The sequence below is a fragment of the Rhinolophus hipposideros genome, assembly GCF_964194185.1.
Source record: "Rhinolophus hipposideros genome assembly, chromosome: 11".
NCBI lineage: Eukaryota > Metazoa > Chordata > Mammalia > Chiroptera > Rhinolophidae > Rhinolophus > Rhinolophus hipposideros.
In genome coordinates, this window is record NC_138057.1 from 51,589,074 (window position 1) to 51,602,469 (window position 13,396).

The window sequence follows — 13,396 nt, forward strand, 5'->3', positions numbered from 1 at the left end:
GTATCTCTAATGTTAACAGGTGTCAAAAGAGTATCAGTTTCACTCTTGAAGATCTTTAGTGACTAAGCGACCACTTTGATCTTGTTTCTGTTTCCTAAATAAATACCACTGGATGTTAGATCTATAAAAGAATAAACTGAGCTGACAAGCTCCTACTCTGCAGGCTGTCTCTACATGGGAAGCAGGCAGTCTCTAACCTAACTAAAAGGTCAGCTGTCTTCTGTGTTCATTGACTTCAGCTGGACATGTGGCTTCTGCTTTTGTAATCAGTATAAGAAATGATTTTCATTTCACTGTAATCCTCAGTGCATATGGCCTTAGATTTCACAAACAAATTATAGTGCTTTAAGTAATTTGCTCTTTTTGGTACTGTAACAAGGTTTGACTTCTGATAGTCGAAGATTTTTAGTATGTATATATTTTTTTCTTTAAAAATAAATATGTTTGACCATATTGTTGGCTTTACTGCCTCAAATATAACTTTCAGCAAGTTAACAGCTTGGCTTATTTTCAGACCCAAATTTATCAACAAATTTAGGTTTCTTGAAAACCCTTGATATATTTTCATGGAATACCTAACAGTTCTATCCCTTGGCATTTAACCACATTGTAAATATTGATGAAACATGTTCGTTTTGTTTGTTTATTTCTTAGAAAAATAAAATGGTAGCAAGTGAAGTGTTTTAAAGTTATTATAGCTGTTCTTTTTCTGATGTGGAAAATACTATTTGACTACATTGCTATAATATTAATTTAAGAACATGTGGATTTCTTTATATTTTTTCAGTCTGAAGGGTTTTTATCAAATTGACAAGTTTACTAATTCTAGTTTTCTCATTGAATTACACTAAGTCTTATATTGTTTCTTCCTTTTTCCTGTTTTCCTTTTTTCTTTGCCTTACTATTCCTTCAATTTTATCCCTTTACATCAGACAAGGCTTGCAGGCTAAAAATGACAGAATTCGGATTATTTCAGCTTTCTCTGATGTTGACAATGAAGAACAGGAAGGTATATATGAGGAGATAGAGGGGAAAATATCTCAAGAGTTCTTAGAAAACAGTAACATAAATATAAAAGAAGCAGAAGAAATTAGAACTCCTTCAAAAACTGATAAATATTACAGCAAACAAGTACAACCGAAGTACAAGAACTGGAAAAAGATACCATCTCAGAGCCAAGAAACAGAATTCTCTACTGCCTTTAATTTTGACCTTAAGTTTAAAACATCTATTTGTTCCAGATATCCTCGGAAATATGATACAATAGATAGGAGAAGGAAAAAGAAACCCTTATATAGTCATTTTGAAGACAGTGAAAGAAGACAATATAATAATAGATCAGGAACTAAGACTAGCTTCAAAAGTACATATCCCAATAGTGAAAATTGTAACCTTTGCCACATTGAAACGAGGAAACAAAATTACCCAGTTTTGTATCCCTACAAAAATGGATTTGTGGTGAAGAGTGGCATGTGGACCACTCAGTTGGGAAGTCATGGTTATGATCTTCCTGATTTTAAGAACTGTGAAAAGTCATCAGGCTTAAACCAGCATGTCCCTGATTTCATTCCACTGGATATTCTTGAAGATTCTATTAGCAGTACTTCTGATGAACTTTTGGATTCCCCTATTTGTGATAAACAAGAAGATGATCCGTCACCAACATGTCATCTATCCAATGCCCATCATATTGGAGGCTTTCCTAAAGAATATTATAGAGCATATCCAGCATTCCCATTACAAAAAATGAATTGTGATGCAAACACACTTGGAGATCTTTCTGGCTGCCCCGAAGAAAAGATGACCCTTTCTTCTGTTGAGGAACCCAAAGAAGACTATATTGATACAATGGATGAGCTTCAGTGTTTTATAGAAACAGTGTCAGGATATTTAGCAGAGAAAGAAGAGGAGATTAATAAATTTGGTTCCCTTTCAAAAACTAAGAAAACACCTAAACACAATAATACTATTGATAATACAGAACAAAAAATGTCTGGGGATCAAATACCACCTATAATCATTGTCAAGAACGACAAGGACAAGGCTATCTCTTTTCCTGAGCTGAATGGAATGAAACGTACTGTTGGTTCTTTGTTCAGTTCACTCACAGAAAAGGTAGGCTCAGGCACAAAGCATCTAACAACCTCTGTGGAAAAGCTGGTTTCTTTAGTTCCAGATAAAACAGAAACTCTTAATCAAATAGAGACAAGTAATTCAGGATCTAGACCCAGAGTCAAGTCAGTATTGGAGAAGGATCTTTCCATGCAATCTCCATTATCTTTTCTAACAGTCGATAATAAGGATTTTGGCAGACATGACAAAACCTCTGGAAAGGAGCACACAGACAGCAAAACTGAAAGTTTAAGCTTTCAGGATGCAACAGAGACTACTGGAAGGGACTGTGCTCCACAGAGTCAGAGTTCAGTTATAAAGTCTGTTTTCAGCATGCTAACTCCATTAAAGATCTTTTCGGAAAAGAACAAAACCGAAAAAGATGATAAGAACAAGGTGACAAGAACGGAAAGCTTTGTTGGGTGTGGCTCACAGTTAAATCAAAGGGACGACACCCTTGGCAATGACGGTAGCATCATTGCCTTAGATAGGAGTAATGGAGATACTACAGGGTCGTCCCAAATGCCCACAAGTGAGGATTTCTTGTTTTCCCAAGAGGCCAGTGAGCCTTCAAATTTAGCTTGTTTTGCAGGTAAGAAAGGTGATATTGAGAGTCTGTTGGAAAGAAAACCCTGTGTAGACCTGTCTCTGTTACCAGGTGAACCAAAAATATGTGCCAAAGATACTCCAGGACATGCTTGTGTAGCTGGCAGTAGAACTGCAAATAAAGAGGCTCCTTCAAAGCCATTAGAGGGGGACAAAGTTACTGGTGATGATGATTTCCTTGAGCCACTCAGAAAATCCTTTAGCCAATTTTTGCTTGCTTCCCCTGAGACCTGTTCAAAGGAAACTTTGTCAGAATCTAGGAAAATCCAGCAGTTGGAGGAAGAGGGATGTGAAAGTGGTCCTAAGAAAGATGGACATTCCTTTTCCTTTAGTGGAAAACCACATATTCCATTTTTCAGAGTTCTTAGTCATTCTGAAAAGCAGCAAGATTTAAGAGAGAAAGAAAGCATTTTTTCTTTGTTTAAATTTCCTTTCACTGACAGCCATATCACTGTCAATGACCAGAGTTTTTATGGCTCAGAAGAGACTATTGATGAAGAGATCCAAAGAAACTGTCATGAAAATGCCAAATTTAGTTTAATAAAATTTGGTTTGGTTCCAGATATTCATAATAATCTAGGGGAAATTGGTGATGCAGAGACATTTAATATGAATGACCGAATAAATTATCCTGAAGATGCCACACTTAATAAAATAAAGCCTGATTCAGTTCCAAATATTAATAATGGTCTTGGGAAGTTTGGGAATATAGAGGAATTAAATTCAAGTAACCACATGGCAGTAGAGAACTGTGAAAGAGATACTTTAGCCACCCCTGGAGTTGTGCCCAAAGAACATACACCTTCTGATTCTTTGGGAGAAAGTAAGACTCTTACACAAGTGACATCTTTAACAGTATCTGACTCTTCATTAGCATTGACTTCTATTTCAAAATCCTCTTTGGTTAACGAAAGTAGTGAAGACAAATTTGTAAATAAAGCTTCCAAGAAAAGAACTAAAAGAGGCCTCCTTTCTGGCCTGTTTAATAGGTTCTCTTCTCTTGAAAACTTGTCTAGTCCACAAGAATTAAATTTGAAAAATGTTGACTCTCATTATAGGAATAATACCCCAAGCTTACTCTCTGGAATATTTAACTTGATACCCAGTAGCAGTATGACTGATTGTAAACCAGATGAAGCAAAGTCCATGTCTTCAGGTGACAGAAAGAGTTTAAATGGAAATAAGCATTTATCCTGGGATGAGATCACTGTTACTTCATGTGTGACTTCTGAGAACCAGAGGAACCATTCTGAAAAAAAAGAAACTTCTAGCTTCACAAAAGGCTTCTTATGTTTACCTAAAGAAAACATACCATTATCTGATGCTTGGATTGATAATCATTGCTCTCCTACGCGGAAAAATCAGCAAAGTGAAAAGCATTGCCCCTCTTCTGAGAATAGTGTACTTCACTGTGCTCCAAGCACTCAGCAGGACCTCTTAGAGAAATCTTTGGCTAAGAGGCCGACACCATACCACGTTCTTGAGGCAAACCTATATGAAAATTCAAACCAGTTAAATCCACCTATACTAAATACTAACATTCTTAATACATCAAACCACTGTCAGGCTTTTGAAGAGATGAGCAATCCTTGCTGTTATGAATGGGACTCTGATAGAAAAGATTTCTCTGAAAATTCCAGAAAACTCGAGCCAGTTTATTATATGTTGAATCAAAATACATTTCCATCAGCTGATGTTTCTTTGTGGCCTGACTCAGAAAACCCAGCAATAAGTTTTTGCCAAAAAGATCAAAATGCAGATACGTTGGAGTTGAGAACAAATTCAAACACTGTCATTTGGCATGACTTACCATGTGAATCATTCGACCAGTTTGCATTTAGTGAAGATTATTTATTAAGAAATGATATGTGGGCAACTAAGTCATTATATGGAAATTCTTATCATCTTCCAATTATTGAAACTAAGAATTCTCTAGAAGAATTGCCCATTGACTTAAGTTCTTCAGGTTATGAGAAGACTACATGCCCCATAGTTGATAAAGAATCATTAAGAATGGGTGAAAACTTTGTTTTCTCAAGTTTTGGTCATGAATACCAGGAATGGTTGTCATGTCTTGAAAATGGAGTGTGGTGGCCATCAGAAGATGGAAACTATGGGTATTATATGTTCCATGATGGTCAATATGTCTATTCTCTTCTCACCGATTCTACTGGGCAGTATGCATATTTATTTATACCTGGTTGTTCTTATCAAGAGTTTTTGAATTGTGATTTACAGACAAATGATCTATCAAGTATTATATTGGATGACAGCATTATTTCTGCCTGTAGTTTTAAAGTACTTGACAAAGGAGATGAATTATTATGTTATGTTAAAGAAGAACCAATTGATGACCCTCTTGATTTATCTGTAGTTTTGCCAAGAAGTGAGGCACCCATGTATCTAAATTTAGGAACCTTTTCACAAGTACTTGAAGAGTCAAGTTATGGACAAATAGATCAGCTATTAGATTTTTCAGGCTATAAGTCTCAAAAGTTTAAAGGCGATTTTGGATCTTTTGAAGAAAGGCTGTGTGGTTCTGAAGACTTTGAATGTGCATTGGATCTCAGAAATCAGTCCCAAATTATTAGTAATCATATCTTAAATAAAAATCAAATTACAGAGGGAGGTAAGAACCATCCTATAGCTAAGGATTCATTAGTTCAACTTTCCAGTTTTCATTGGCTTCAGTCTTCTGAAGAAGGTGCCTCTTTGGTTCATCTTGAGAATATGACTAACAGTCCACAACAAACAGAGGAGACGTCCTCATTGAACAAAGTGACTTCATTATTTTCTGCTTTGGGTGCTCCAGTTGGAAGTACTTTGAATTTTGATGAGAATGAATCCCTAGAGTCTTTGGCCATGCAGAAAAAGGATCAACAGTCAAACTTAGCAGAGCTCACAAATGATGGTTTTCAGTCATTAATCTTGAGTAAGCAATCAGAGAGTAACTCCCAAAATGAGGAGGAAAGTCTTCTTAAAAAGGATTCAGAGAGACAAATAGTATCCAATGTTCAGCAACCAGAATTTACTAAAAATATGAAGCAAGAATTCTCTTTAAATAAAAGCATTCATATGAAAAAACGAAGTTTGTTGAAATCTGTTTTCCAGGTAAGCCAAACAACTCCTCAGGCTAAATTAGGTCTAGAAGATGATGAAATCATTAAAGCTGCCTCTGTTTCAGTTCCTCTTTCATCACAGTTTTATAAGGATGAACACAAGAATTGTGAGCTTCCCCAGGACCAGTGTTCCAAAGAGTCTGAGAGAACATTATTTAAAAGTGCAGTGAAACTTTTTGGTCTGGGAGAAGACTCTTCGGTAAGTGTGACAGCAAATGAAAAACAGGCATCTGGATTTTTGAACCTCTTTAAAACTCAGGTGAATAAAGAAGGACTACCAAACTTAGAAAAGAATGGTGATAAAAATACAAAGATAACGTCTCAGGAAAAAAATGAATCTTTTGGTGTTTCAAATTTTTTTGATAGCCTTGGGGATTTTTTAAAAACCAGTGTACCTCCTATACAGACAACTGAAAATATGTCTATGTCTTCAATGACTAATAAGGATGAGGTCAAGACAAGTCCTAATCCCACACAGCTAACTGGCCAGGTTGTCGGGAACTTTCCTGCTGGACCAATTTCCTCCAGAGGGAAGGTTCGGGTTAAAAGTCTGAATAAGTGGACTATTATTGACGACAGCGGGTTAAAGGGACCATCAGCTACGGATATCCAGGGTAATAATTTGATTGAAGAAGTACCCTTCAGAGACCACAGAATCCAGCAGTCACCCAATCCATCTTTCTCAACAAGTTGTCTCACAGATTCTTCAGTAGAAGCTAGTGGTATGCCTACAGTGACAGAAATGTCAAGAAACAATAAAATATCTTTTGATATTCTGAACAGAAGAAATGTAAATGAACAAGATGATTTTTCTGACAAAGACTGCAGTTTTTCGACGGTCACATCTCCATCCCAACCAGAGTTGCCAACCGGAAGGAGTATATTTTCTTTCCTGACTGGATCTGAAAAATCTGAGAACACAGCCTCTGCTACTCTACCAAAAACCAAGTCTCAAGCAGAAGGGCTATTCACACTTCCCTCCTTTTTTTCCATTACTAACTCACGTATCAAGAAGGATGCATCTCATAATAGCTCTTTTAGTTTCTTCAGCTTGTCCTTTTTGGATGAAAAACAGCAGACGCCTGGGGAAAAACATAGCCTTTCCACTGTTGCTCCAGTGACATCCCAGCCCTGTAAGAAGCCAAATGTTTTTGTAGACATGGATGGCACAATGACTAGAGAAGTTTCCAGTGACAGTAGAGATAGCACAGTCCAGGAGGAAGTTCGTGAACAGCAAATGGCTCCTTGTGTTTCCATGAGCATTCCCACTGAGGTTACCTCCCTTGAAGATAAGCTCTGTGTACGGAAGGCCTATCAGGGAAAACTAGGTTCCAGTAATGGATCAGGCATACCTTTAGCAGAGTTCCAGATGAATCAGTTGCAAAAAGACATTATTTCTCATTCAGCAGGATTTCAGGCACAGACTGAAATACTGTTCATTGGTCCTGAGACCCTGGGGGTAACTTCTCAAGAAGAGGATTTCACACAGGAAGCTTCCCCCAGTGGCTCGCTGGCCAGGTCTTTTTCACACGATAGCCATTTGATTGAAAAGCTCAACAATTTAGACACTTGCACTAACCACCACCAAAATGAAAGATTTGCTAGTGACCCATTGCACTTGCCATTAGAAAAGGCCCCTGATGAGATGCTAACACAGACCCAGGAGCCAGCCTCTTCCTCTGCGGAGCCAGGGTGTGCGAGGCCCCCTCAGAGCAGAGATGCAGATAAAGAATCAGACAAATCAGTGATGGGCTTTTCAGTAGAAATGCTGTCAGGGTTTGTGACCAAAGTGAAGTCTTTCTCTGGGAGTTTAATTGAACATCCCAAAACTTTCTCTGGATTTTTCTCCTGTCCTAACCCTCCAAAGAAAAACGCCTTTATCTCTCTCTCTTCTGGTATATCATCTCAGCCACGCAAAGGTGAGTTATTTGGAATTTTCAAAAGTTCCAAACCAGAGGCATGCAAACAAGAATCATCTATCCCAGCTACTGCATGGCTCCAAAGTGGTAGTTCCAGAGATGCTGTAGGATCAGTACCTCCAGAAAATTTGTGGAGAGAAGCTGCATCTGCAGCATTCGGTTCAGAATCTACTCTCAGTGACTGTGGAATGACTGTGGTTAGTGCAAAGTCAGGCTCGGAGACCTTGACAGATGATCCTAAAGTAACTGAAATGGAAAACAATATTCCTGACGATATTCCCGAACCCCAGGCTTCTGAAACAATGGGGGCTGCATCTTCTGTCGCAGGGGATGATACTGGGCAAGGAGTATTGTCTCTGAGTGATGAAGAAGATATGGGGACGTTGCAGGGTACAGACACAGAGGCATCATTTGAAACAGAGCATATTTCATTGCCACCACAGTTGCATCCAGATGTTACCGGGATTGCCACAGAGCTTCCTCCTCTAATTCAGCCTCCTCTTCCTCTTGAGCCAAAGCCAGCTATGCAGTCTGCCCCCACAAACCAAGATTTCTTGGAGCCACAGGCAGACAATTCACTAGAAATCAATACTACACTGTTCAGTGAGGCAAGTTCCATTGGCCAGAGTGCCACACTGGAAATCCAAGGGTCCCTTTCTCACCCTCTGCTGGAGGAGGCTGTGCTGTGTGCTAAAGAAAGTTATGGGCTACTTGATGCCCAGAAAGATCCACCTGCAGTCCCCCAGGAAACAGAGCGGCCAAGACAACGTTTTGAGACCCCAAACATTACCAGTTGGCCAAAGCTTTGTTTCTCATCCTCTGCTACTGACTATGGGAAACCACTGAGCTCTTTCTTTTCCCCACCTTCCTCCTCTGGCAATAGAGCAGCTGAGACTGGTTTAATATCGGGTTTTAAGAAGTTGTCAACTCTATTTGGGGGAGGTCATGAGGGGAAAGGGAGTGTAGTGGCAAGTGATCCCAAACTAAGGTTTGGGAAGAAGCTGGATCTTTTATTCCCATGGCCAAAAGAGAACAAAGGGGGTCCTGAACGAATGCCTGCAGAATCCTCTCCAGTTTTGGTTATCAGCGGTGACCAGGACCTTATCTCTAGTGAGGCAGACAAAGTTTTGGAGTGTTCTCAAATGTCTAGGGCCAGTGCTGAGTCTGCCAAGGTCTCTGCTCAGCCCACTGGAACCTCTGAGCTGCTGGAGGCCAAGGCAAGTATATGTACTCATGGGCTCTCAGGGCCTGGAGAAGTGGAAAACCAGCAGGCAATTGCAGCATCTGGAGAACACTGGGCTACCAAAGGCAACCTCTCTGGCCCCACCTGTCCTTCAGGTGGTCATGAGGAAGAGCGCTGCACTGGCTCTGAGCTACTTCACCAGCCAGAAACACGAGAAGAGGAGGCAGCGCCTGCTAGCACTGTCTCTGTTTTGAATGTACAGCAGCCAGTTACTCTGCACGGCATCAAGGAACCAAAGATCAGCAAAAGGCCTGTTTTCAACTAACGCATCATAAATGATTTTAAGGAATTGACCATTTATGATGCAACAACTTAGTGATAGATTAGTTGTAGCCTGCTTTTTATCCTTCCTGTGTCTTTCCTAGCACCTGAGATTCATTTAATTAGAGGTTAAGTAACAAGAAATAATGTGTGGGTCTTTTCATCCTCTCCTTTCTCTCTAGTGCCAAATATAATTTATTTATTGGAACAAGGAGCTTCCTGCTTAAAGGAAAGTCTAGGCCCTGAGATTTACTCACTCTGGTGTGCTCTGCCTTACATAACGTGGAATGGAGAAGGGAGGGCAGAAAGAGGCAGCAAGTAGTTGAGTGGCATATGTGAATTACAATCACACAATAGGCTGGGATGCTTCCTTAGGCCTTCAGCACTTATATTTATAATGGTGGGGAGAGACCTACATTGCTTTGTTTTTCCAAGTCTTCTAAGACGCTTTCTCCAATGGCAATAAGGGCATTAACTAAAATACAAAGTGCAAAGTGCGGCTTGGGATAATCTATATTCTGTTTCCTTTCCCACATGGATTTGCATAGCTTCTTCCACTCTCTGCCTTTTACTACCCTTGAGACTCGTGTCTGATAAGTGCTTTGAGTAAAAAGTCTTGCAGGAGCTCAGGGCTATTGTATACTGTAGTTCTTCAGTCTGGAACATTATGCAGGGTCCATCTGTAAAGGGTACTATTATTTCTCCTAAGACGGAGCATCAGACAGTGCGATTTAAGAATGCTGCTTTGACCTCTGGCCCAAATAGGGAAACAAATTTCCTTTCTGGGTATGGGAATTCAGGTGACTGAGAGGGGTTGGGCTCGACTCTCTTCAGGTATAGAAATGCGTTAATATGGCCTTGACTCAGATCCTGGAGTTGGACTTTGTCCATTTTATCCAGAACTGAGCTATGTCCTGAGAGCAACTCGGTCACAGATGGGTAAGTTTGTCTTTGGGACACTCCCTATGCTACCCAGGGATATTATTGTAACATTCATGAGGCGGTCAGTGAGATACCTTGAGGAATTTCTTGATCCTAGCTTCCATCTCCCGATGGCTTCTGTTACCTCATCACACTGAGGGCTGAGAGATAATTGAAGGAATAAGTCCATTCTCCTTTGCTTATCCTAAGAAATAGGTATTCACATTTACCAGTTGTAGGGGAAGGTAAAAGGATCTCAGTTTAACCAATAAGAGAAAAAGGGATTAGAGTTCATTCATTTTATTATGTGAAAATTAGAGAACTTTAATCAGCCACTGGACAAATTTCTTTAGAAGTCTGAGTAAAGAATTTTAGACATAAACAACAGATTGTTTTAATAATTCTTAGTCTACTTATAAATATCACATTAAGATAAAGTATTCTTCAGAGTCAATTGTAGAGTTGATGTTAAGTGCTGTTGGAGAACCCAGCATGTATTTTTTCCCCGTCATCACTGCTGAGTAGAGACTAGTTCTTTTAGATCGTGATGTTTGGTCCTCTTTTCCCAGGAACCTCCTGTTTGTGATTCTTGCCACTGCTACGATCATTATTTCCTGGATTAATCCATCACTTTGCCCTCGTCCCTAGTATGCATTTATTTACTCATCTGTCTTTCCTCTCATTCTCACAGCCCCACCAGCAGTAGTAGGTATGGCTCCTCCTGTAATGTGAGCCCAGGAAGCTCTCAGCTGAGTGAACTAGACCAGTATCATGAACAAGATGATGACCGTCGTGAGAGGGACTCGATTCATTCCTGCCGTAGCTCTGGCAGCTTCTCCAGAGATGGCCAAGCGGGTTTTGGAGAACAAGAGAAAGCCTTGGAGGTGACAGGTGAAGACGAGAAGGGGAGAGCATGTGAACCCAAGGAGATGAAAGAAGATGTCACAACCCATCCTCCCCCAGATCTGGTGCTACACAAAGACCACGTCTTAGGCCCCCAGGAGAGGTAGGTAATGGTTGCCTTGAGGAGCTCACATGGTTTCCTCAGGACCTGCCCTTGGTCTAGGAGCCAGATCTTAATATTGCTGAATCTAAGTACTTTTTATTTTTTTCTCTGCAGCTTGGTATGGTGGTGATCAGGGTACTGAGGCTTAGCTCTACACTGCTTTCTTTGATTTTTGGTGTAATTCCCAAGATATTTTGAGGATCTCTGAAGAGCACTTGGGCTCTTGTAGTTAGCTGCAGTGTACCAGGCCTTCTTGCGTCTGCAGTTCTTGGCTTACTAGTTGACCCCACATGTGGCAGCCCCCAAGTTCAGAACTGACCTGAGCCCTACAGATTATTTCATTGAAAGGAGCTGCTTTGAATGAAATAGGCTTCGCAGCCTGTTAATTTTTAAAATTGTTTTGGGAACATTGCTTTTTGTTTTGTTTTATTTACTAGCTAAGAAAACCAGGAGGATAGTCTTAAGAAAGAATTGGTCTAGGAGCCAGATCTAACCCACCCCTCAGCCTTCCCAGGGCCTAGCAGTGTATCAGGCAATAGTCTTGTAATGAAACCTAGTACAGAGTTTGAGTGTGGTTATTGAGCTACATTGGTCAGTAGAGTTGCTGATAGGTTGGGGCAAAGCAGGGTTTCTCAGTCTTGGCACTATAGACATTTTGAGCCAGATAACTCTTTTTTTTTTTTTTTTTTTTTTAACGGGGAGCTATTGTACGTATTGTAGGATGTTTAGTAACATCCTTGGCCTGTACACACTAGATGCCAGTAGTAGCTCTCTGTTGCGGCAACCAGAAATGTGTCTAGATATTTCCAGATTTCCCCTGGGGGACAAAAGTACCCCTGGGGGACAAAAGCACTGGGGTAAAGTGATAATAAGGGCTAGGTGTGACTGAGATTCTCAAATTTCAAGGTCTAATGCAGCTTCTCACTGAAAGACCAAAACAGTGGCTGCTGATTACATGGTAAAAGTTAGAGAATGGCTGGTACGTCCACTCCACCACTGAAGGGATAAACATATTTCCTCTTCTCCGTTTTCCTGATTTTTAGTCATCTCTGGTGGCTCGTCTAATAGATGAGACATCCAGGAGACTGAGCTCTGGACTAGATTTTTTTACTGGGTTGACAGCCCTCTGAAAGGTGGCTCTTTGTAGATCTTAGACTTGGCAGATAATATCTGGGTAGAGTTCTTGGTAGAGCAGCAGAAATACCCAGCACGAGTATTTGCCCCTCTCTACTGGCTGTATCCTCCTACAGTAGCTGTGCAAGTGAAGTCCAGTGCTACATTGGCCAGAAGTACCTACAAATGTTTTAGAACAATTGACCCAGTAAATGGCATTAGAGTACAGCATACTATCTTACATGTCTAGATGGTAGACACTTGTTTGCTGCCTTGGCAGTAGACCCCAGTGGGAGAAAAGAGAAGCATTATCACCAAGAATCAACTATATTCTACAGTTAAGGACCTGGATGATGATTTGTTCTAAAACAGGGTAGTATTTCTGTCTCAAAGGTACTTTTTGTTCTTTTCGCTGAATGTGTTCTTGAGGCAACTCAAAGAATGAGATCATGGCAGAAAAAGGGCTGTGCTTTTTTATTTATTAGTTTCAGGTGCACAAAACAAAATAATAGTTAGACGTTTATCATTTATATCCCTCACACTGTGTGAACCCCCCCTCCCCCATCCACTACCCCTCTGACATCGCACACAGCCGTTACATTTTTACTGTCTCTATTCCTAATGCTGCAGTCTAGGAATTGGTAAGCCTTCCAATATACTTAGTGGAGCAGGAAGCGTTTGAAGGAACAAAATTCTGCCCTAAGAATGGTATATAGACCCCCAGGGGAGTCTGGTGGTCTTGAGAGGTGAGATGAGAGAGTTACTCCACACCTTTCTGCATAGTTTTAATTCTAGACATTGATTCAGGGCCTTGCCATTGCTTCTAGTATCCTGCTCCCTGACTGTCCCAGTGAGCTGCCTCATTAGGTGAGTGAAAAGGGGGGAAGGAAGAGAGGGAACAGATGAAAAGCTAAAAGGAGTTGTCGTTTTAGAGAGGACCTTTTTTCACATTAGATATTCAGGACTATGCCTGAATCACTAAACAAGTATAGGCATGAATATAAACCATTTTATTTTAGATAATTGGCACTTTTGCCTTGAGCACTGTTACCTTGTGACCTGGGCTATTTTTAAGGAATATTCTTTTCTTTGTTAC

At 40.3% G+C, this 13,396-nt stretch overlaps 1 protein-coding gene across 6 annotated transcripts in view; it reads left to right on the plus strand.

Annotated features, from left to right (window-relative positions):
- UNC13B (unc-13 homolog B) overlaps positions 1-13,396 on the plus strand; it is a 180,744-nt gene that overhangs the window by 87,794 nt on the left and 79,554 nt on the right. For 5 of the 6 annotated variants that reach the window (XM_081067503.1, XM_081067504.1, XM_081067505.1 and 2 more), the window contains one exon: positions 10,873-11,187. In XM_081067503.1, the coding sequence (XP_080923629.1) occupies positions 10,873-11,187 (315 nt within the window). Of the gene's footprint in view, positions 1-1,241; positions 9,249-10,872; positions 11,188-13,396 lie in introns of all 6 variants that reach the window. The other variant, XM_081067497.1, reaches the window with a different exon arrangement.